General features: G+C 39.5%; 2 protein-coding genes across 30 annotated transcripts in view; both read left to right on the top strand.

Annotated features, from left to right (window-relative positions):
- Positions 1–9,638: 9,638 nt before the first annotated feature.
- On the top strand, positions 9,639–11,310 carry LOC138855712 (keratin-associated protein 9-1-like). The gene is made up of 2 exons (XM_070105456.1): positions 9,639–9,644; positions 10,234–11,310. The coding sequence occupies exons 1-2, from the start codon at positions 9,639–9,641 to the stop codon at positions 11,308–11,310; spliced, it is 1,083 nt and encodes a 360-aa protein (XP_069961557.1).
- Positions 11,311–13,844: 2,534 nt separating this feature from the next.
- The window catches only part of 5PtaseI (inositol polyphosphate-5-phosphatase A), a 600,945-nt gene continuing 588,379 nt past the window's right edge, over positions 13,845–26,410 (top strand). For 2 of the 29 annotated variants that reach the window (XM_070113016.1, XM_070113017.1), the window contains exons 1-3: positions 15,411–15,966; positions 16,038–16,116; positions 19,716–19,761. In XM_070113016.1, coding sequence (XP_069969117.1) covers positions 16,082–16,116; positions 19,716–19,761 — 81 coding nt within the window. In that variant the 5' untranslated portion in view covers positions 15,411–15,966; positions 16,038–16,081. Of the gene's footprint in view, positions 14,093–14,144; positions 14,547–15,388; positions 15,967–16,037; positions 16,117–19,594; positions 19,762–20,210; positions 20,327–26,410 lie in introns of those variants that run through there. The other 27 variants (XM_070112992.1, XM_070113012.1, XM_070113014.1 and 24 more) reach the window with 27 other exon arrangements.

The following is a 26,410-nucleotide window of genomic DNA, read 5'->3' as shown; positions in this document are numbered from 1 at the left end:
TTCCTACAGTGAGGACACCTGACCTGACATACGCACGTCCAATTCTTTCGACTGTGGGGACCCTTGAACTGGTATATTCCTTTACAGCTCTTATGACTGTGACGACGCTTGTGCTGGTATCCAAGCTGCTTTCTGTTCTGACTGTTAGGACCCTTTTAATGGTGCACAAACTTCGTGCTCTTCTAACTGTGAGAACCCGTTTATTGGTTCACACGCTTATTGCTCTGCCTACAGTGAGTACACCTGTGCTGATATACGCACGTCCAGCTCTTTCAACTGTGGTGACCCTTATACTGGTATATACGCTTCCAGTTCTTCCCACTGTGGGGACCCTTGTACTTGTATGTACGATTCCTGCTCTTCCCACTGAGAGGACGCTTGTGCTGATATACAAACTTCTTGCTCTTCCGACTGTGACGACCCTGTCAAAGGTAAACAAGCTTCTTGCGCTTTTGGCTGTGAAGACCCTTTTAATGGTACACAAGCTTCGTGCTCTTCTGAATGTGAGAACCCTTTTAACGGCTCACACGGTTACTGCTCTTCCCACTGTGAGGATGCTTGTGCTGGTAAACAAGCTTCTTGCTCTTCTGACTGTGAGAACCCTTTTGATGGTTCACACGCTTATTGCTCTTCCTACAGTGAGGACACCTGACCTGACATACGCACGTCCAATTCTTTCGACTGTCGGGACCTTTGAACTGGTATATTCCTTTACAACTCTTATGACTGTGACGACGCTTGTGCTGGTATACAAGCTGCTTTCTGTTCTGACTGTTAGGACCCTTTTAATGGTACACAAACTTCGTGCTCTTCTGACTGTGAGAACCCTTTTACTGGTTCACACGCTTATTGCTCTGCCTACAGTGAGTACACCTGTGCTGATATACGCACGTCCAGCTCTTTCGACTGTGGGGACCCTTGTACTGGTATATACGCTTCCAGTTCTTCCCACTGTGTGGACCCTTGTACTGGTATATACGATTCCTGCTCTTCTCACTGAGAGGAGGCTTGTGTTGATATACAAACTTCTTGCTCTTCCGACTGTGACGACCCTGTCAGAGGTAAACAAGCTTCTTGCGCTTCTGGCTGTGAAGACCCTTTTAATGGTACACAAGCTTCGTGCTCTTCTGAATGTGAGAACCCTTTTAACGGCTCACACGGTTACTGCTCTTCCCACTGTGAGGATGCTTCTGCTGGTAAATAAGCTTCTTGCTCTTCTGACTGTGAGAGCCCTTTTAATGGTTCACAAGCTTCGTGGTCTTCTGAATGTGAGAACCCTTTTAACGGCTCACACGGTTACTGCTCTTCCCACTGTGAGGATGCTTCTGCTGGTAAATAAGCTTCTTGCTCTTCTGACTGTGAGAACCCTTTTAATGGCTCAGACGCTTATTGCTCTTCCTCTTTATGACTATGACACACGCTTATTACTCTTCCTACAGTGAGGTCACCTGTGCTGATATACGCACGTCCAGCTCTTTCGACTGTGGGGACCCTTATACTGGTATATACGCTTCCAGTTCTTCCCACTGTGGGGACCCTTGTACTTGTATGTACGATTCCTGCTCTTCCCACTGAGAGGACGATTGTGCTGATATACAAACTTCTTGCTCTTCCGACTGTGACGACCCTATCAAAGATAAACAAGCTTCTTGCGCTTCTGGCTGTGAAGACCCTTTTAATGGTACACAAGCTTCGTGCTTTTCTGATTGTGAGAACCCTTTTAACGGCTCACACGAATACTGCGCTTCCCACTGTGAGGATGCTTGTGCTGGTAAACAAGCTTCTTGCTCTTCTGACTGTGAGAACCCTTTTGATGGTTTAATGTTTGACACGCTTATTGCTCTTCCTAAAGTGAGGACACCTGTGCTGACATACGCACGTCCAATTCTTTAGACTGTGGGGACCCTTGAACTGGTATATTCCTTTACAGCTCTTATGACTGTGACGACGCTTTTGCTGGTATACAAGCTGCTTTCTGTTCTGACTGTCAGGACCCTTTTATTGGTGCACAAACTTCGTGCTCTTCTGACTGTGAGAACCCCTTTATTGGTTCACACGCTTATTGCTCTTCCTACAGTCAGAACACCTGTGCCGATAAACGCACGTCCAGCTCTTTCGACTGTGGGGACCCTTGTACTGGTATATACACTTCCAGTTCTTCCCACTGTGGGGACCCTTGTACTAGTATATACGATTCATGTCTTCCCACTGAGAGGACGCTTGTGCTGATATAAAAACATCTTGCTCTTCCGACTGTGACGACCCTGTCAAGGATAAACAAGCTTCTTGCGCTTCTGGCTGTGAAGACCCTTTTAATGGTACACAAGCTTCGTGCTCTTCTGAATGTGAGAACACTTTTAACGGTTTACACAGTTACTGCTCTTCCCACTGAGAGGATGCTTGTGCTGGTAAACAAGCTTCTTGCTCTTCTGACTGTGAGAGCCCTTTTGATGGTTTAATGGTTGACACGCTTATTGCTCTTCCTACAGTGAGGTCACCTGTGCTGATATACGCACGTCCAGCTCTTTCGACTGTGGGGACCCTTGAACTGGTATATTCCTTTACAGCTCTTATGACTGTGACGACGCTTGTGCTGGTATACAAGCTGCTTTCTGTTCTGACTGTCAGGACCCTTTTAATGGTGCACAAACTTCGTGCTCTTCTAACTGTGAGAACCCTTTTATTGGTTCACACGCTTATTGCTCTGCCTACAGTGAGTGCACCTGTGCTGATATACGCACGTCCAGCTCTTTCGACTGTGGGGACCCTTATACTGGTATATACGCTTCCAGTTCTTCCCACTGTAGGGACCCTTGTACTTGTATATACGATTTCTGCTCTTCCCACTGAGAGGACGTTTGTGCTGATATACAAACTTCTTGCTCTTCCGACTGTGAGAACCCTTTTAATGGTTCACAAGCTTCGTGCTCTTCTGAATGTGAGAACCCTTTTAACGGCTTACACGGTTACTGCTCTTCCCACTGTGAGGATGCTTGTGATGGTAAATAAGCTTCTTGCTCTTCTGACTGTGAGAACCTTTTTGATGGTTTAATGTTTGACACGCTTATTGGTCTTCCTACAGTGAGGACACCTGACCTGACATACGCACGTCCAATTCTTTCGACTGTGGGGACCCTTGAACTGGTATATACGCTTCCAGCTCTTCCCACTGTGGGGACCCTTGTACTGGTATATACGATTCCTGCTCTTCTCACTGAAAGGAGGCTTGTGCTGATATACAAACTTCTTGATTTTCCGACTGTGACGACCCTGTCAAAGGTAAACCAGCTTCTTGCGCTTCTGGCTGTGAAGACCCTTTTAATGGTACAGAAGCTTCGTGCTCTTCTGAATGTGAGAACCCTTTTAACGGCTCACACGGTTACTGCTCTTCCCACTGTGAGGATGCTTCTTCTGGTAAATAAGCTTCTTGCTCTTCTGACTGTGAGAACCCTTTTAATGGTTCACAAGCTTCGTGCTCTTCTGAATGTGGGAACCCTTTTAACGGCTCACACGGTTACTGCTCTTCCCACTGTGAGGATGCTTGTGATGGTAAATAAGCTTCTTGCTCTTCTGACTGTGAGAACCCTTTTGATGGTTTAATGTTTGACACGCTTATTGCTCTTCCTACAGTGAGGACACCTGACCTGACATACGCACGTCCAATTCTTTCGACTGTGGGGACCCTTGAACTGGTATATTCCTTTACAGCTCTTATGACTGTGACGACGCTTGTGCTGGTATACAAGCTGCTTTCTGTTCTGACTGTTAGGACCCTTTTAATGGTGCACAAACTTCGTGCTCTTCTAACTGTGAGAACCCTTTTATTGGTTCACACGCTTATTGCTCTGCCTACAGTGAGTACACCTGTGCTGATATACGCACGTCCAGCTCTTTCGACTGTGGGGACCCTTATACTGGTATATACGCTTCCAGTTCTTCCCACTGTGGGGACCCTTGTACTTGTATGTACGATTCCTGCTCTTCCCACTGAGAGGACGCTTGTGCTGATATACAAACTTCTTGCTCTTCCGACTGTGACGACCTTGTCAAAGGTAAACAAGCTTCTTGCGCTTCTGGCTGTGAAGACCCTTTTAATGGTACAGAAGCTTCGTGCTCTTCTGAATGTGAGAACCCTTTTAACGGCTCACACGGTTACTGCTTTTCCCACTGTGAGGATGCTTCTTCTGGTAAATAAGCTTCTTGCTCTTTTGACTGTGAGAACCCTTTTAATGGTTCACAAGCTTCGTGCTCTTCTGAATGTGAGAACCCTTTTAACGGCTCACACGGTTACTGCTCTTCCCACTGTGAGGATGCTTCTTCTGGTAAATAAGCTTCTTGCTCTTCTGACTGTGAGAACCCTTTTAATGGTTCGCAAGCTGCGTGCTCTTCTGAATGTGAGAACCCTTTTAACGGCTCACACGGCTACTGCTCTTCCCACTGTGAGGATGCTTGTGATGGTAAATAAGCTTCTTGCTCTTCTGACTGTGAGAACCCTTTTGATGGTTTAATGTTTGACACGCTTACTGCTCTTCCTACAGTGAGGACACCTGACCTGACATACGCACGTCCAATTCTTTCGACTGTGGGGACCCTTGAACTGGTATATTCCTTTACAGCTCTTATGACTGTGACACCGCTTGTGCTGGTATACAAGCTGCTTTCTGTTCTGACTGTTAGGACCCTCACACGGTTACTGCTCTTCCCACTGTGAGGATGCTTGTGATGGTAAATAAGCTTCTTGCTCTTCTGACTGGTAGAACCCTTTTGATGGTTTAATGGTTGACACGCTTATTGCTCTTCCTACAGTGAGTACACCTGTGCTGATATACGCACGTCCAGCTCTTTCGACTGTGGGGACCCTTGAACTGGTATATTCCTTTACAGCTCTTATGACTGTGACGACGCTTGTGCTGGTAGACAGCTCATAAGCTCTGTTCTGACTGTCAGGACCCTTTTAATGGTGCACAAACTTCGTGCCCTTCTAACTGTGAGAACCCTTTTATTGGTTCACACGCTTATTGCTCTGCCTACAGTGAGTACACCTGTGCTGATATACGCACGTCCAGCTCTTTCGACTGTGGGGACCCTTATACTGGTATATACGCTTCCAGCTCTTCCCACTTTGGGGACCCTTGTACTTGTATGTACGATTCCTGCTCTTCCCACTGAGAGGACGCTTGTGCTGATATACAAACTTCTTGCTCTTCCGACTGTGACGACCCTATCAAAGGTAAACAAGCTTCTTGCGCTTCTGGCTGTGAAGACCCTTTTAATGGTACACAAGCTTCGTGCTCTTCTGATTGTGAGAACCCTTTTAACGGCTCACACGAATACTGCGCTTCCCACTGTGAGAATGCTTGTGCTGGTAAACAAGCTTCTTGCTCTTCTGACTGTGAGAACCCTTTTGATGGTTTAATGTTTGACACGCTTATTGCTCTTCCTACAGTGAGGACACCTGACCTGACATACGCACGTCCAATTCTTTCGACTGTGGGGACCCTTGAACTGGTATATTCCTTTACAGCTCTTATGACTGTGACGACGCTTGTGCTGGTATACAAGCTGCTTTCTGTTCTGACTGTTAGGACCCTTTTAATGGTGCACAAACTTCGTGCTCTTCTGACTGTGAGAACCCTTTTATTGGTTCACACGCTTATTGCTCTTCCTACAGTGAGAACACCTGTGCTGATATACACACGTCTAGCTCTTTCGACTGTGGGGACCCTTGTACTGGTATATACGCTTCCAGTTCTTCCCACTGTGGGGACCCTTGTACCGGTATATACGATTCCTGCTCTTCCCACTGAGAGGACGCTTGTGCTGATATACAAACATCTTGCTCTTCCGACTGTGACGACCCTGTCAAAGGTAAACAAGCTTCTTCCGCTTTTGGCTGTGAAAACCCTTTTAATGGTACACAAGCTTCGTGCTCTTCTGAATGTGAGAACCGTTTTAACGGATCACACGGTTACTGCTCTTCCCACTGTGAGGATGCTTGTGCTGGTAAACAAGCTTATTGCTCTTCCGACTGTGACGACCCTGTTAAAGGTAAACGAGCTTCTTGTGCTTCTGGCTGTGAAGACCCTTTTATTGGTACACCAGCTTCGTGCTTTTCTGAATGTGAGAACCCTTTTAACGGCTCACACGGTTACTGCTCTTCCCGCTGTGAGGATGCTTGTGCTTGTAAACAAGCTTCTTGCTCTTCTGACTGTGAGAACCCTTTTAATGGCTCAGACGCTTATTGCTCTTCCTCTTTATGACTGTGACACACGCTTATTGCTCTTCCTACAGTGAGAACACCTGTGCTGATATACACACGTCTAGCTCTTTCGACTGTGGGGACCCTTGTACTGGTATATACGCTTCCAGTTCTTCCCACTGTGGGGACCCTTGTACTGGTATATACGATTCCTGCTCTTCCCACTGAGAGGACGCTTGTACTGATATACAAACATCTTGCTCTTCCGACTGTGACGACCCTGTCAAAGGTAAACAAGCTTCTTGCGCTTTTGGCTGTGAAAACCCTTTTAATGGTACACAAGCTTCGTGCTCTTCTGAATGTGAGAACCCTTTTAACGGCTCACACGGTTACTGCTCTTCCCACTGTGAGGATGCTTGTGCTGGTAAACAAGCTTCTTGCTCTTCTGACTGTGAAAACCCTTTTGATGGTTTAATGTTTGACACGCTTATTGCTCTTCCTACAGTGAGGTCACCTGTGCAGATATACGCACGTCCAGCTCTTTCGACTGTGGGGACCCTTGCAGTGGTATATTCCTTTACAGCTCTTATGACTGTGACGACGTTTGTGCTGGTATACAAACTGCTTTCTCTTCTGACTGTCAGGACCCTTTTAATGGTGCACAAACTTCGTGCTCTTCTGACTGTGAGAACCCTTTTATTGGTTCACACGCTTATTGCTCTTCCTACAGTGAAGACACCTGTGCTGACATACGCACGTCCACCTCTTTCGACTGTGGGGACCCTTGAACTGGTATATTCCTTTACAGCTCTTATGACTGCGAGTACGCTTGTGCTTGTATACAAGCTGCTTTCTGTTCTGACTGTCAGGACCCTTTTAATCGTGCACAAACTTTGTGCTCTTCTAAATGTGAGAACCCTTTAATTGGTTCACACGCTTATTGCTCTGCCTACAGTGAGTTCACCTGTGCTGATATACGCACGTCCAGCTCTTTCGACTGTGGGGACCCTTGTACTGGTATATACGCTTCCAGTTCTTCCCACTGTGGGGACCCTTGTACTGGTATATACGATTCCTGCTCTTCCCACTGAGAGGACGCTTGTGCTGATATACAAACTTCTTGCTCTTCCGACTGTGACGACCCTGTCAAAGGGAAACAAGCTTCTTGCGCTTCTGGCTGTGAAGACCCTTTTAATGGTACACAAGCTTCGTGCTCTTCTGAATGTGAAAACCCTTTTAACGGCTCACACGGCTACTGCTCTTCCCACTGTGAGGATGCTTGTCACCTGTGCTGATATACGCACGTCCAGCTCTTTCGACTGTGGGGACCCTTGAACTGGTATATACGTTTCCAGTTCTTCCCACTGTGGGGAGCCTTGTGCTGGTATAATATATACGATTCCTGCTTATCCCACTGAGAGGACGCTTGTGCTGATATACAAACTTCTTGCTCTTCCGACGTTCCGTGACGACCCTGTGCTAGCACACACGTTTACTGTGCTCATATACGCACGTCCAGCTCTTTCCATATGAGGACCCTTGTACTGGTATACAAGCTGTTTTCTGTTTTGACTGTCAGGACCCTTTTAATGGAGCACAAACTTCGAGCTCTTCTGACTGTGAGAAGCCTTTTATTGGTTCACACGCTTATTGCTCTTCCTACAGTGAGGACACCTGTGCTGATATACGTAGGTCCAGGTCTTTCGACTGTGGGGACCCTTGTACTTGCATATACGCTTCGTGATCTTCTGACTATGAGGACGCTTGTGCTGGTATACACACGTCCATCTCTTTCCATATGAAGACCCTTGTACTGGTATATACGCTACCAGCTCTTCCCACTATGAGGGTGCTTGTGCTGGTACAAAGCTTTTTGTTTTCTGGCTGTGAAGACCCTTTTAATGGTACACAAGCTTCGTGCTCTTCTAATTGTGAGAACCGTTTTAACGGCTCACACGACGGTGGGGACCCTTGAACTGGTATATTCCTTTACAACTCTAATGACTGTGAGGACGTTTGTGCTGGTATACAAGCTGCTTTCTATTCTGACTGTCAGGACCCTTTTAATGGTGCACAAACTTCGTGCTTGTCTGACTGTGAGAACCCTTTTATTGGTTCACACGCTTATTGCTCTTCCTACAGTGAGACCACCTGTGCTGATATACGCACGTCTAGCTCTTTCGACTGTGGGGAAACTTGTACTGGTATATACGCTTCCAATTCTTCCCGCTCTGGGGACCCTTGTACTGGTATATACGATTCCTGCTCTTCCCGCTGAGAGGACGCTTGTGCTGATATACAAACTTTTTGCTCTTCCGACTGTGACGACCCTGTCAAGGGTAAACAAGCTTCTTGCGCTTCTGGCTGTGAAGACCCTTTTAATGGTACGCAAGCTTCGTGCTCTTCTGAATGTGAGAACTCTTTTAACGGCGCACACGGTTACTGCTCTTCCCACTGAGAGGATGCTTGTGCTGGTAAACAAGCTTCTTACTCTTCTGACTGTGAGAACCCTTTCGATGGTTCACACGCTTATTGCTCTTCCTACAGTGAGGACACCTGTGCTGACATACACACGTCCAGCTCTTTCGACTGTGGGGACCCTTGAACTGGTATATTCCTTTACAGCTCTTATGACTGTGAGGACCCTTGTGATGGTATACAAGCTGTTTTCTGTTCTGCCTGTCAGGACCCTTTTAATGGTGCACAAACTTCGTGCTCTTCTGACTGTGAGAACTCTTTTAATTTTTCACACGCCTACTGCTCTTCCCACTGTGAGGATGCTTGTGCTGCTATACAAACTTCATGCTCTTCTGACTGTGAGGACCCTTTTAATGGTACACAAGCTTCGTGCTCTTCTGACTGTGAGAACCCTTTTAACGGCTCACACCGTTACTGCTCTTCCCACTGTGAGGATGCTTGTGCTGCTAAACAAGCTTCTTGCTCTTCTGAATGTGAAGACCCTTTTAATGGTACACACACTTCGTGCTCTTCTGACTGTGAGAACCCTTTTAATATTTCACACGGTTACTGCTTTTCCCACTGGGAGGTTGCTTATACTGGTATACGCACGTCCAGCTCTTTCGACTATGAGGATCCTTGTACTGGTATACACGCTTCCAGTTTTTTCCGCTGAGAGGACCCTTTTTTTGGTAGAAAAGCTTTTTGTTTTCTGACTGGGAGGACCCTTTTAATGGTACGCAAGCTTCGTGCTCTTCTGAATGTGAGAACTCTTTTAACGGCTCACACGGTTACTACTCTTCCCACTGAGAGGATGCTTGTGATGGTAAACAAGCTTCTTACTCTTCTGACTGTGAGAACCCTTTCGATGGTTCACACGCTTATTGCTCTTCCTACAGTGAGGACAATTGTGCTGATATACGCATGTCCAGCTCTTTCGACTGTGGGGACCCTTGTACTGGTATATTTCTTTACAACTGTTATGACTGTGAGTACGTTTGTGCTGGTATACAAGCTACTTTCTCTTTTGACTGTCACGACCCTTTTAATGGTGCACAAACTTCGTGCTCTTCTGACTGTGAGAACCCTTTTATTGGTTCACACGCTTATTGCTCTTCCTACAGTGAGGACACCTGTGCTGATATACGTACGTCCAGGTCTTTCGACTGTTTGGACCCTTGTGCTTGTATATACGCTTCCTGCTCCTATGACTATGAGGACGCTTGTGCTGGTATACGCACGTCCATCTCTTTCCATATGCGGACCTTTGTACTGGTATATACGCTTCTAGTTCTTCCCACTGTGGGGACCCTAGTACTGGTTTATACGATTTCTGCTCTTCCCACTGAGAGGACGCTTGTGCTGATATACAAACTTCTTGCTCTTCTGAGTGTGAGAACCCTTTTAATGGTTCACACGCTTATTGCTCTTCCTACAGTGAGGACACCTGTGCTGACATACACACGTCCAGCTCTTTCGACTGTGGGGACCCTTGACCTGGTATATTCCTTTACAGCTCTTATGACTGTGAGGACCCTTGTGCTGGTATACAAGCTGCTTTCTCTTCTGACTGTCAGAACCCTTTTAATGGTGCACAAACTTCGTGCTCTTCTGACTGTGAGAACTCTTTTAATGTTTCACACGCCTACTGCTCTTCCCACTGTGAGGATGCTTGTGCTGCTATACAAACTTCATGCTCTTCTGACTGTGAGGACCCTTTTAATGGTACACAAGCTTCGTACTTTTCTAACTGTGAGAACCCTTTTAATATTTCACACGGTTACTGCTTTTCCTACTGGGAGGTTGCTTATGCTGGTATACGCACGTCCAGCTCTTTCGACTGTGGGGACCCTTGTACTGGTATATTCCTTTACAGCTGTTATGACTGTGAGTACGCTTGTGCTGGTATACAAGCTGCTTTCTCTTCTGACTGTCAGAACCCTTTTAATGGTGCACAAACTTCGTGCTCTTCTGACTGTGAGAACTCTTTTAATGTTTCACACGCCGACTGCGCTTCCCACTGTGAGGATGCTTGTGCTGATATACAAGCTGCTTTCTCTTCTGACTGTCAGGTCCCTTTTAATGGTGCACAAACTTCGTGCTCTTCTGACTGTGAGAACTCTTTTAATGTTTCACACGCCGACTGCGCTTCCCACTGTGAGGATGCTTGTGCTGATATACAAGCTTCATGCTCTTCTGACTGTGAGGACCCTTTTAATGGTGCACAAACTTCGTGCTCTTCTGACTGTGAGAACTCTTTTATTGTTTCACACGCCGACTGTGCTTCCCACTGTGAGGATGCTTGTGCTGATATACAAACTTCATGCTCTTCTGACTGTGAGGACCCTGTTAAAGGTACACAAGCTTCGTGCTCTTCTGACTGTGAGAACCCTTTTAACGGCTCACACGGTTACTGCTCTTCCCACTGTGAGGATGCTTGTGCTGCTAAACAAGCTTCTTGCTCTTCTGAGTGTGAAGACCCTTTTAATGGTACACACACTTCGTGCTCTTCTGACTGTGAGAACCCTTTTAATATTTCACACGGTTACTGCTTTTCCCACTGGGAGGTTGCTTATACTGGTATACGCACGTCCAGCTCTTTCGACTATGAGGATCCTTGTACTGGTATACACGCTTCCAGTTTTTTCCGCTGAGAGGACCCTTTTTTTGGTAGAAAAGCTTTTTGTTATCTGACTGGGAGGACCCTTTTAATGGTACACAAGCTTCGTGCTCTTCTGACTATGTGAACCCTTTTATAGTTTCACATGCTTACTGTGAGGATGCTTGTGCTGGTATACAAGCTTCTTGCTCTTCTGACTGTGAGAACACTTATAATGGTTCACACGCTTACTGATCTTACCACTGTGAGGATGCTTGTGCTGATATACAAGCTTCTTGCTCTTTTGACTGTGAGAACCCTTCTAATGGTTCACGCGGTTACTGCTCTTCCCACTGAGAGCACCACTGTGCTGGTAGATATGCTTCCAGCTCTTCCCACTGAGAGGAGCCTTGTGCTGGTATACAAGCGTTTTACTCTTCTGACTGTGAAGAACGTTTTATTGATACACAAGTTTATTGCTCTTTTGACTGTGAGAACTCTTCTAATGGTTCACACGTTTCCAGCTCTTCCCACTATGAGGACAACTGTAATGATATACGCACGTCCAGCCTTTTCGACTGATCCTTTTACTGATATATACGCTTCCTGCTCTTCCTATTATGAGGGTGCTTGTGCTGGCACACAAGCTTCTTGTTTTCTGGTTGTGAAGACCCTTTTAATGGTACACAAGCTTCGTGCTTTTCTAAATGTGAGAACAGTTTTAGCGGCTCACACGGTTACTGCTCTTCCCACTGTGAGGATGCTTGTGCTAGGATACAAGCTGCTTTCTGTTCTGACTGTGAGAACCCTTTTAATGGTACACACGCTTCATGCTTTTTTACTGTGAGAACTCGTCTAATGGTTCACACGGTCACTGCTCTTCCAACTGAGAGCACCATTGTGCGGGTATATAAGCTTCCAGCTCTTCTCGCTGAGAAGACCCTAGTGCTGGTGTATAAGCCACTTGCTCTTCTGACTTGTAGGACATTTTTAATGGTACACAAGCTTCGTGCTCTTCTGACTGTGAGACCCTTTTAATGGTTCACGTGCTTACTGCTCTTACCACTGTGAGGATGCTTGTGCTGATATACGCACGTCTAGTTCTTTCGACTGTGCGGATCCTTGTTCTTGTATAAACGCTTCCTGGTCTTCTCACTGTGAGGATGCTTGTGCTGATATACAAGCTTCCTGCTCTCTTGACTGTAAAAACCCTTCTAATGGTTCACGCGGTTACTGCTCTTCCCACTGGGAGCACCACTGTGCTGGTATATATGTTTCCAGCTCTTCCCACTGAGAGGAGCCTTGTGCTGGTATACAAGCCTTTTACTCTTCTGACCTTTTCGACTGATCCTTGTACTGATATGTACGCTTCCTGCTGTTCCCTCTTTGAGGACGCTTGTGCTGGGATACAAGCTGCTTTCTGTTCTGACTGTGAGGACCCTTTTAATGGTACACAAGCTTCTTGTTTTTTTTACTGTGAGAACTCTACTAATGGCTCACACGGTTACTGCTCTTCCAACTGAGAGCATCATTGTGCTGGTATATAAGCTTCCAGGTCTTCCCACTGAGAGGAGCCTTGTCCTGGTATATAAGCTTCGCGCTCTTCTGACTGTGAGGACGCTTTTAATAGTACACAAGCTTCGCGCTCTTCTGACTGTGAGAACCCTGTTAACGGTTCATACGCTTACTGCTTTTCCCACTGTGAGAAAAACTGTGCTGATATACGCACGTCCAGCTCTTTCGTCTATAGGGACCCTTGTACTGGTATCTACGCTCCAAGCTCTTCCCACTGAGAGGACCCTTGTGCTGGTTTACAAGCTTCTTGCTTTTCTGACTGTGAGATCCCTTTAAATAGTTCACACGCTTACTGCTCTTCCCACTGTGAGGACAACTGTGCTGATATACGCACGTTCTGAATTATTGTTTGAGCTCCATGCACCTCCACTTGTGCTGACGTACGTACCCCAATCGTTTCTAACCGTTCTGAGAACCACGTTTCCGTCTGCGGGAAAAATTGGGATTGTTATGTCATCATTTGGGATGACATCTCTGCTATATGTAAGGTCACCTGCGATATAAGTGCCTCCTGCTCTGTCCCATGTGTCAATGTTTGCGTTGACATCTGCGATATACGTGCATCCTGCACTTTTCCCTGTGTCGATATTTACGTTGATATCTGCAATATTCGTGCATCCTGTTCTTTAAAATTTACCATTCTAAACATATCTCTTTTTGCGAATAAGCATATTGCATACAAAAAATAGATAACGAAACTCAAATATCGTATATATTCATTTGAAACCGGGCGCTACTGCAACCATGAAAATATTTTCAAAATCAAAAGGAATGCTGAATTACATAGCAACGAACTGTTACGAACAATTACAAAAAGCGTGCCACTTGAGCACGAGCGGCACGGTCCCTTCGTCTGTTCTCGTCGTCCACTCGCCAACAAAAAACCGGTTTGGGCGACAAAAGAGTCCGCGTGTGAACTGAGAATTACCAAATAAAAATTAAGGTATTGCCAGAGGCAACATATGGTTTCCGTACTACAATGTGTACTACAATACAGGCTCAGAAAATATGGTATTCTTTAGGTTTGACACTCATCAGCTGATGCAAAAAAATTAAAATTAAATAAAAGAAAATAAACATAAAGCAGGAAAATGGATCCCCCCTTAGTTATAACTGCAAACAAGATTAAAATATTACGTTATATGAGGTAGAAAAATAAATATTTAAAATTAGCAATTCTAGCTTTGAAAAGGAGCAAATTATCTAAAACGATTGCCTTAAAGAAGAGGAGTTTGAAACGACACCGAACGTAGTGGTCTTTGGTAAGTACACAAATGCTCGTTTTTAATGTATAAACTATTTTTGAATTCATAGGTGAAACACATTAAATTTTTGGAAAGGGAGGTTGGGCTTTCACAAAGGAAAAGTTTAAAAAAACGTTTCGAGTGAGCCGTGAGACTTTTTCCTATTTAGTGGATCCACTATGTATATATCAATGTTGGTTTACCAGGCCGAAGTAATGACTTCACCATATTTGAACAATCGGGTTTAAAAAAATGTCATTGCGATAGTGAGGTATTTAAAACCACACAACTGTGATCGGAGGTATTGAGGGGCCAATACTCCACATGGAGGTTTAGCTTTTAAATTAGAAATGGATTGAACAAGTTAACACCGAAAATAGTGGAATGCAACTTTATAGGAGCCATGCAGATGGAAATGACTGCAGCAGTGGAATAGCCATCAGGCAAGCAATTATTACATCTTTTTTACAAAGTATGTATTCTTAATAATTTCATTCAAAGAATATACACACTTAAGAACTTTGGTTTAGTATATTAGTTAATATATGGTTATTAAATTTTAAAATATTACATAACAGTACGATATATTTTTCACAAAGTTGCTATTCTTAACATATTTTTTCTCTCGTTAAGTATTTTTATTTAATATAACCAAAAGAATGATGTTGGTTTTTTCCAGTAAATTTATTAAAATACTCTTTCATTATCTTTTGCTACCTTTTAGCTAGTTCGAGAAAGTCTGCATCATTGTTTCTCGTTCTCTTTTTGAAGAAGTTGACGAAGTAGATGGTATCTTTTCTGCTTCATCATCATTTGCCACCGTAGTACATTGCAAAACACCACATAATTTCTATGGTTTCTTGAACACCATTGTAGTACAGAGCACCATTTGTTTTAGAACAAAAATTGAAAATACGGTTGACACACATATGGTTTCTGTACCATACTACAATATACTATATGTGTGTCCCTGGCATAATCAATGTTATGTCACGGGAAGTAAACAAAAGATTCTATGTTAAAATATCAGTACAAAATTTTACGTTTCTTAATATGAAAACCAAGATAACCATCGTAGCATGTTAAATATAATTAAGGATTGTAAGTTCGTGCTCATATAGCGCATACTTAAGCCTAGAACTTTTTAAAAATTTTATGAGGATGACAAAAATTGAAGTGGAGGATGTATATTTTGGAAATATAAGATTTTACAGTTTAAGACTTTAATAATTGTTGCATTAAGTTTATTTACCAATTCAATAATTATATATGAGCAATAATATTTACATATGCTCAAAATTGTCATTAAAATATTTACCAAACATATTTGATTACTTTCTTCAATGTTTCTTTAATATTTGTGTTTTAAATATTACTTTGCTAAATTGCAGTTTACGCAATCGTAGCTACGCATACAAGTTGCCTCTTCAAAATTTGTGTGTAAATGACAACAGATCCTTCAAACTACCAAAATCACTGTTCATTGCTTGCAATGTATGGCATGTAATATATTTAGACATCAATTGCCAAATATTAGCACTGTGCAGTATCCATTTGCAATATTGCTAGCAATTCCGCTTTTTAGCAATCTTTAATCGCCTCTCGAGATACCCATTTACTAAAACTTCACCACTCGAACATTCTGGCAACTGCGGATATCACTGTCTAGTTAATTCTGGCAATTTATCGTCGATTCGATTTTGTTCTCGGATCCGTGTCCGTCACAATATATATAGTCCCATCGATTGTTTTCCAGGTCATTCAATAGAGCTTATCAATAGTTATCAACAGTTTGTAGGGTAATGAACTCGTTTGTGGTGTTTTATTATTTATAGTGTGTGGTTGAATACATATTTGCTTCTAGATACGTATATTCTTGATGTAAAAAGAAGGTAGTTAATCAATTCTATTGTTTTGTAAATAAAGAATTATAAGGAACCCTGTATTTTGTTGTTGTGCCAAGCACAAAAAAATAAATAGTGAAAAAATTAGCGGCTGGGATTTACAATGGCATCCACCGAATGCAGTGTTAAAATGGATAGGTGCGTAGAGAAGGGGTTCTCCAGATTAAGAAAATATATTTCGTTGCCTCTGACTTAAGGTTTTTCAGATACAGATATTTGTTTAAAAATTCAACTATATATAGTGCGTGTTTCACTTATAATTTAAAGTTCGTTTACACACATTTTTTTGTGTCAAATAGTGCAAAAATAACTTTGAGGAAACTTTAGTATGGTCGGCTTTAGTATACCATCCCACGATTATATAATTATTGCCGCCGGAAACTTATAGTTTTTCGAGATATTTGCATTTAAAGTTGAAAATTTCACAAATTTTATCTTACAATTTCTCGATTTATGGTTAACTTTTCTTGTATATGATGCACTTATTATACACCAACACTTCACTGCAATGTTTCTACATATTTATTTTACAATAATTGCTTAAATATTTGCTTTAAAAAAGAATTTTATTTAACACAATTTTCGTTATATGCACAATAACAAATGGGTTCCATATTGACAGATAATAAGTGTTGCCATATCCACACGAATGAAAGCAATCAAAATAAATAAAATACCCAATTACCCTCTACAAAATTAACTTCAATGCACAATATATACCAATTCAATGACAAAACGGACAAAAAAAGAAACCGTACCTTGTTTAGTTGTAACAATATCCGTTATAGAAAATAAAAGTTAAAGAGAGTAATATAAATATATATATGAATCAACCAGGGTTATTTTTTTTGAAGAGCGGCCGAAGGTCGCTAACGCAAAAAGACCTTGAAATACCCGGGTGTTGGACCGACCAAGTTTATTTTATTGGAGCGCAGCCGAAGGCCTCCAACACAAAAAGAAGTTATACGCGATAAGACTTTGGTATACCCCGGTGATGCACCGACCAGGGCAAAAAGAAGTTCTACAAGAAAAATTAATATTGCCATGTAGAGTATAACATAATACTTAACATCAATGCTCTCTAATAGTTTATTTCTCTTGGTTTTGGATTCCTGTATTTGGGGTATTATCTGTTTTCATTTCTTTCAGTTCATTTACTAAAGATGTCGATAAGGTAACACTGGTTATTTGACTTTTTGCAAGCTTTTTGGTATTGTCAGAATAATTAGAATTGGGAAAACTTTAGTTTAGCATCCCACGATTTCAGGGTTAAGAGGGGTATGGTTGAATAGAGGAGATGCTCCAGATCTCGAATATATATAATTATTGCCGCCGAAAACTTATAGTTTTCGAGATATTTGCATTTTAAGTTGAAAATTTCACACTTCATTTTACAATTTCTCGATTTATGGTTATCTTTTCTTTTATATTATGCACTTATTACACACTAACACTTCACTACAATGTTTCTACATATCTATTTTATATTAAATATTTAAGTATTTGCTTTAAATAAGCATTTAATTTTTATACAATTTTCGTAATATGAACAATAACAAATGGGTTCCATGTTGTCAGATAATAAGTGTTGCCATATCCAAACGGATGAAAGCAATCAAAATAAATAAAAATCCCAATCACCCTCTACAAAATATTATGAACTTAATTTTCCATTTTAATAAAAGAAAAAGGTTTTATGGCTTAAACGTATGTTTTATTGCAACTGATAATTTCACAAATGGATCATGATGCTGATTTACTATATTTTTACGCCATATGTATTCATATATCAAAATTTCAAAATCTTCACTGTTATTATAATTATCCTTAATAAAAGTTGAAGTTTATAGAGAGTGATATATTCTCTTTAACATTACTTTTTTTTTGGTTAAGATTTTTTATTTGCACTGGCGGCCTTCGACCGCGCTTCAAAAAAATAACCCCGGTCGGTCCAACACCGGGTTGTTCATAATTCAATCGCGTCAAACTTCTTTCTGCACTGGCGGCCTTTGGTCGGTCCAACACCGGGGTGTTCATAATTCAATCGCGTCAAACCTCTTTCTGCACTGGCGGCCTTTGGCCGCGCTTCAAAAAAATAACCCTGGTCGGTCCAACACCGGGGTGTTCATAATTCAATTGCGTCAAACTTCTTTCTGCACTTGCGGCTTTTGGCCGCGCTTCAAAAAAATAATCCTGGGCGGTCCAACATCGGGGTGTTCATAATTTATTCGCGTCAAATTTTTTTTCGCACTGGCGGCCTTCGGCCGCGCTTCAACAAAATAACCCTAGTCGGTCCAACACCGGGGTGTTCATAATTCAATTGCGTCAAACTTCTTTCTGCACTGGCGGCTTTTGGCCGCGCTTCAAAAAAATAACCCTGGTCGGTCCAGCACCGGGGTGTTCATAATTTAATCGCGTCAATCTTCTTTCCGCACTGGCGGCCTTCGGCCGCGCTTTAAAAAAATAACCCTGGCCAATCCAATACCATAATTTATCAATGGAAGGGAATGAACAAAATTATAGTTCATGTATTTGGGGTATAATCCTCTTTTATTGTTCATTTTAATTCGCTTTGAAAATACATATTTATATATATATATATATATAATAGATATGGCAACACTTATTATTTGACAACATGGAACCCATTTGTTATTGTTCATATTACGAAAATTGTGTAAAAATTAAATGCTTATTTAAAGCAAATACTTAAATATTTAATATAAAATAAATATGTAGAAACATTGAAGTGAAAAGTTAGTGTATAATAAGTGCATAATATAAAAGAAAAGATAACCATAAATCGAGAAATTGTAAAATGAAGTTTGTGAAATTTTCAACTTAAAATGCAAATATCTCGAAAACTGTAAGTTTCCGGCGGCAATAATCATATATATTCGTGATCTGGAGAATCTCCTCTATCCACCCATACCCCTCTTAACCCTGAAATCGTGGGATGCTAAACTAAATCTCACCCTTAGAATTTAACAATAATTTAAATATTGAATTAAACTATTTTTGCACTATACAATGTAAAATAAATGTGTACAAACGAATTAGTGGATATAAAAGTGAAAAATATAAGTGTATAATTCATTTGAAATCGAAAAAATACGTACTTTAAATAGTTGAAATTTTCAACTTTAAACGTAAATATCTCGAAAACTATAAGTTTCCCGCGGCTATATCTATATATATTCTTGATCTGGATATATTCCTCCATCCGCTCATACCTATTTTATCCCCAAAAGCATGGGACGGCATACTAAAGTTTTCCCTTTAATTTTGGCTCAAATCCGTTTATTCATACAACAATAAAATGGTTGCATGCAAGCAAAAAAATGTGATACTATATATTTTGCAAACGAATAAAAATAAACACATAAGGATTATACCGTCAATATCAATTTTATCTTACAATTTCTCCATTTATAGTTAATTTTTCTTTTATATAATTCACTTATAATACACTTACACTTCATTACAATGTTTCTACATACTTATTTTATATTAATTATTTTAAAATTTGTTTTAAATCAGCATTTTATTTTTATACAATTTTCGTTATATGCACAATAACAAATGGGTTCCATGTTGACAAATAATATTTGCGAAGTATCCGGTTGCTATAATTATATATATTCTTTATCTGGAGAAACTCATCTTTCCAACCATACCCGCTCTTTACCCTGAAATCGTGGAATGGTATACTAAAGCCGACCCAGGGTTATTTTCAGAACTATGAACACTCCTGTGTTGGATCGACTAATAATGTCATCGAAGGTATACAATTTTTTGTAACAATAACCTTTTTGTTGGTAAATAAGTCAAGTTTAAGAAAACTTTAATTACGATATTAAACTATTTATGCAGAATGTATACACAATTTATGATGAAAAATATTTGTGTAAAAACTATTTAGTGATGTGTTAGTGGATATAATATTGATTAATATAAGTGTAAAATTCATAATACATAGAAAAATAACATACTTTGATTTGTGAATTTTAGGACTTTAAGCGCGAATATCTCGAAAACTATAAGTATCCTGCTGCTTTATGTATATACAGTGAAAAAACAAAAAAAAAAGGCTTTTACACGAGAGATATTTTGACTTTGAAAGGAACTATTTCAGCTTTTAAGCTACAACGAAGAATGCCAATATTAGAATATTATGTATATTTTTTATAAAAATTTTAACAATAAATCAATTTTGATGTCAACGATTGCAGAAAAAATCCCTTTTTGAGCAGCAAAAAAAAAAAACTTGTACACTTTCGTTGGCACCACTTTAAATGCAGTTATATTTGTCTGGTGTTATTTGCGTATGGTCAAAATGTATTATTTGGTAAGTGAATTCATTTTTTGCGGTTGTAGTTTTTGAAGAAAAAATTGTGAATAAACAAACATCTCAAGATTTACAGGCACAGGTAGTCGAATTTGGCAAAACAAAAAAAAAAGTATTCACGAAATAGGCAATATCAAAAAAAAAAAACACATACACAATGGTTCAGTAAAGTCTTGCTAAATTCAAAAATACTGGCGAAATTGAAAGACTTAATGGTAGTGGAACGCTCAAAAAATTTGCACGCCCCGGATGGAATCGGGTTTCGCTAATCCTAAGGAGTTGGAAAAAGGTGGTATTGCAAAACTACACCCTCAAACTGCTTGGAACTTCTTGATTTCACCCAATTTTAGAGCGTATACACCAACAAACAAGTGGTGCGTTCTATGAATAAAATATTGTACACCATGATGAAGTCAAAGGTGTACTTACAAAGTATTCATTTTCCTTCAAGAGTGTTAAAATGTCACACTGTACAAGTTGGAGAAAACTCAATTATTAAAAATAAAATTTAATTACATTATGAAAACTAATATTTATGAAAACCTTTTTGCACTTTTGTATACAGCACAAAAGTTTTAATAGTTTAGGAGATAAGTCACTTCAAAGTCAAACCATCTACCTTTACAAGTTTTTTTTTTTGTTTCCCTGTATATTCTTCATCTGGAGGACATACTCTATCCCGCCCATGCCGATTTTATCCCCCAATTCGGCGGATGCTATACAAAAGTTTTCCCAGTCGAAGTCGGGAGAGTTGCATGCCCATTTCTTAATTGACATATTATATTAATTGTTAGAGCTTTTACCTAAAGGAGGATTACGAACTTTCGAAATACAAATTTTCGGTTTAACGAACCGTTAAAATCATCATGTTGATATTTCTATATTACGAATGCAAAGAATTTTATTTATTCAATTTTGCAAACGCTGCTATATTTTTAACTAAAACTTCGCATTCTTTGCAAAATGAAGGTTCTGCTCAAAATATTAATTAATTTTTTCAAGCTTCCATTGACTTCAGTCAGTTCAAAATATTTTTTTCGTAAAAAGCGTTTATCATTGGATGTCTAAATTTAAAATACCATTCAGAACAGGTCTTTTTAAATAATGTGGTGAAAAGCTGTCATCTAATGTAGTTAGTGTGAAACCATTTATAAACAATTTAGAGAACTTAAAAAAATAATAACTTATCCTAACTTTTACCCACGTAGCTGTTTTTATGCATGAGTAGAGATATCAGTCTTGTTTTGAATGCTCCAGCAGTAATCAGCCAAAATATTTACATTCCAACGACTCTGGTATAGATTTTCCGTAGTGCGAATATCCTGATGGAAGCGTTCTCCTTGTTCTTTGCTTAGGTCGCCTAAATTTTCTGGGAAGCGGTCTAAATGGCTGAAGAGCAAATGTATCTTGATGTTCATGTTACATCCTAGTCTCTGGAAGTGCAACATGAGCTGCTCAATGTGTTGAATGTAGTCTGGAGACTTTATTTCCTAAGAAATTTTGGACAACTCAAATAAATTAATCCATGCAGATTTATCCTTATCTGTAATAAAATCAGTAAAATGTTGGTCCTTCATTAGTTCCCTAATTTGAGGACCGTCAATAATGTTCTGTGCTCAATGTTGGAAATATTTTACTGATATATTTAAAAAATCTTTATTTAGAGCTTTTACAAATTGTTTCATCAGACCTAACTATGTATGAGGGGGTTGTTGTTGTTGTAGCGGCAGGTTACGTAAACCCGACTGTCGTGGGAACGGCTTCAAACATATGAAGAGGTAATATAATGTGGTCTTTGACTACTAGAAAGGCATTAATCACATTAATATAACCCGGAACTAAATTCACCTTCAAAGGCCAAATTTTTTTAGTCCAGTGTTCTATCTTGGCTCGGCTATCCTATAAGCACATAAAATATGGATATTAAGTATGTCCTCCTTGTTGACCCAAAAGAAAATTTACCATTTTTAGATTGACGAATATCATCCAGTTATGATCTATATATTTTATTCTCAAAGTAGTTCAAATAGACCTTTTTTTTATAGAATCAGACCTATTCTCTAAACATTTAGTCACCACAAATAACATAGAAACTATTCAGTTCTTCTTAATACAGATATATTTATTGAAATAATACTTTGCTCTACAAATTAATTCAAGTAAACCGAGTAACGATATTTCAAGAAGTAACGGTACAACTAAAACTAGAGCTGCTAGAAAGAAACTGAGGGTAAATTTGATATTAGCGACGTCAAAGTAGTAAGAAACAGAATAAAAGTTTAATTTTGTTTACCAGTGTTATAGATGTGTAACTCAAAAGTAATAAACATTATCAAAATATATGTAAAGTTTACAATATGAGCACCATTTTTTGCAGTGTTCCTTGTATATGTCCTGGCTTCCAATTATTCAGGGGTGTTGTAGAATCTGATATTGTTGGAATCAGAATTGAATTTATTAGTTTGTTGTTCGAAACAAAAATTATATCGGTTTTGGGTTTCACGGAAACAAATTTTATCGGTTTTGTTATCAGAAACAAAAAAAAAAAGATAGTCGCTAATAAGCTTCAAAACTTTAAGCGTGCATTTTCGTACGAAATCGCACAGGCAGCGCAGTATGGAAGCTGACCGAAGCCGAGCGCTAAGCTGAACAATGCGAGAAAACAGTTTTGGAGCGCTTTCGGCGCCGACCCGCATTGAAATGGCGCATATAACATTTATTCAACAAACTTTGCTGATAACGTCTCAGATATTTATACAAATGGTGTAATTCTCCAAGTTCATCACGTTTTATACAGGGTGGTGCACGAATTGCGCTAAAAAAAACCAAATGTAATAAGGACCGTAAATGACCTCCATGCTCAGCCACGCAAATGCGACACCTTATTCATTAGGGTTTAAGTTGGGATTATCGATTTAATGGACTGCTTCAATGCAGTCAGATTTCTGGGATTTGTTTTGTACACCTCTTGCTTGACACACCCCCATAACAAAAGTCTGGTGAAGTCAGGTCAGGTGGCCAGCCGAAAGGGAAGTTTCTTGATACTTTTGTTTATTTAATTTTCATTGGAGCTAAGCAATATCCGTTCTGGCTATGTGTGCTGTTGCTGCATCTTGCTGAAATCAATCGCTATTGAAAGATATACGTCTTCGGCGCAGGTTAATAAAACCCATTCAACATCTTTAAATAATGGTGCGCATAGAATGTTACTGTTACACCATATTTTTCAAAGAAGTATGGCCCGACAATTCACCTAGATGAAAGATTCACTCCATATACGGCAATTATGCTTGTTTACATTTCCGTATAGATCAAAATGGGCCTCACCGGACATAAATAAGCAATTTATCAAGTTATTGTTTTCTTCGACTATTTCAAAACTGCCAGAATAGGCAAACCTAAAGGGTTTAACCGGCTTGTTATTCGAACTTTATACGGAAATAGGTTTAAGTTATCATGAATTATCCGTTGTAAGGACCGTCTGCTAACTCCAAGGTGCGCCGATAAGTTGCGAGTCGAAAGGTTGGATTTGACTGAATTTACAACGCAACAGCCACGATTGTTTCTTGAACACGAACATACGGATCTAGATGGTACGGTCTTCTTGCGATACTTCTACATTCGGCAAACATGTTTACCAACCTCATAATGATCCATCCGTCTGAATTCACTTTGGACGGAAATGACGGGTGCAAAGCATGGTACCACTATCCAAACCCTCTTTTCGGTATTCCAAGCATTAATTTTTTAAAAATTTAGGTAATAACCTGTCAAATAAAGAAAGTAAGTCGATTACTTACACAGAAAAAAGTTATTACGTAGTTATTTATCGATGTTTTATATATATTTATATATTTTTTTTTAATATTTAGCATCGAGCTGAAAGCAAAATATTCTTTATCTGAGGAATCCACGTCTTCTCTTTTCACTTGCATAAGCACAAAAATAAATTTCAAGATTAAAATGCAATAAATGTACGAGTATAAAAGCAAAGACACTCTGCATACATTTAAATTAAATTTCTTTTTATTTTGTAATCCCAAATAGGGGATTAAAAAAAAATGTTATACCAAATATTGGATAGAAAAAAATTGAATCCCAAATACGGGATCAAAAAAAACATAATACTTTTTTAATCCAAAATACCGGATTGAAAAAAAAATTTAATAGCAATCATATAATTAAGTTTTTAGTAAATTAATATTAATAAACTATTTGTTTCTGACTTGAATTTATACGGTTCTAAAATTACAAAATGCTTATCCTATGATATTCACTTCAGATGTGTAAATTTATACATATGTATGGATTATAGTCACTATTTTAGTGAGACCTGAACAATGATTTCCTTATTTATAGTTTTTTTTTTTTTTGGTTTTTTACACAAGTTCGAAACCCTTTCTCGCTTTAATCTTCTCGTAAGGCCATAATTAGGAGCTGGAGAGCCTCAATGCTTATATGTTGTTGAAGTCGTTGTTCATGACTTTAAGCATACTGTTTGATGACGTTCTCAACAGTTTCTACATTCAGATCCATACGCAAGTTGTCATTTCGAATGTACCAGGGTGCATTAACAATATCACGAAGTCGTTTGTTTTGAAATCTTTGGATAATTAATATGTTGCTTTGACTGGTACAGCCCCAGAGTTGAATACCATAAGTCCAGATCGGTTTAAGGACTTGTTTATACAAGGGTAGCTTGTTTTTTTTTGACATGTGAATTCCACCTAAGTTTAGTATCAAGGGTCATACCAAGATATTTTGTTGTATTCTATTACGGAACTATTTTTCGGTTCATAAATATTGGTTTGTGCTGTATACGTTGATTGATGAAATCGATATGCACTAATTTGGTTTCATTCAGCTTAATACGCCAAGTAGTTGTCCACCGTTATACTTCTGCAATGGCGTTTTGTAATTTTTCTGTTAACTCAATATTATTGTCGCCAACGTCTAAAATTGCAGTATCATCAGCAAATGTAGCAACAATATTTTCGTTAAATGTTGGTAGGTCACTAGTATACAAGAGATAAAGAACTGGTCCCAATACACTACTTTGCGGAACTCCCGCTTGGATTTTTTTAGAGCAGAAAAAACGTCCTTCTGTTTGATTCTGAAAAGCGTTCTGATATACCTATATGATTTCAGAATTTTCGATAATTGTGTTGGAAGAAACATTTTAAGTTTATAGTTCAATCCTGCATGCCAAACTTTATGGAAAGCTTCTGCTACATCAAGGAATATTGCTAAGCACACTTTTTTTCTTCTAATGTTTTTTTCAATTGTATCAGTTATTCGATAAACCTGATCATTCGTACAGTGTTGATTCAGGAAACCAAATTGATGATTTGGAATAAGATTTTTCTCATCAATGATTGGTTTTAATCTTTTCAATAAAAGCTTTTTAAACAATTTGGACGTAACCGGTAGCAGAGAAATTGGTCGGTATGATGTGGTTTCACGGGGTGGCTTTCCAGGTTTGGGTATCATAATAACTTCAGCCACTTTCCATAATGACGGTACATATTGTAGTATGAATGATGCATTAAGAATTAAAACAAAATTATTTTAGAAATAACAATTTTCGCGTTTGCTTTTTTCGTGATCTACTATTTTACACTAGAGCTTGAAAGAACCATTATTTCAAGCGGAATTAAAAAACTAAAATTTAATTTTTAATCCCAACATCATGGATTAAAAATTAGAATTTCAATAAATTGGCATCTTTTAATGCCGATATTGGGATCAAATATTTAAAATCAAACTTGAAGTTAAAGTGAACCACATAGTTCTCTGCAACCAAGAGTAACAATATGATCACCTTATGTATTTTTCGTCTTTAATAAACATTTTAATACTAAAAAATACTAATAATAATATGTTAACATCGCAAAAAATTTTAAATATCTCACTTTTGAGCAGCCAAAACGTGTAGACTTATATACGATGGCAACATTTTAAATGAAGTTATCTAGTAGGTACCGTTATTTTTGTCTGATATTATTGCGTATGGTCAAACTGTTTTATTTGGTAAGCGATTTTTTTTTGTACGATTGTAGTTCTTGAAGAAAAATTGGTGAACAA

The sequence above is a fragment of the Bactrocera oleae genome, chromosome 2 (assembly GCF_042242935.1).
Source record: "Bactrocera oleae isolate idBacOlea1 chromosome 2, idBacOlea1, whole genome shotgun sequence".
NCBI classification, from domain to species: domain Eukaryota; kingdom Metazoa; phylum Arthropoda; class Insecta; order Diptera; family Tephritidae; genus Bactrocera; species Bactrocera oleae.
This window is presented reverse-complemented; position numbering and strand designations above follow the sequence as displayed.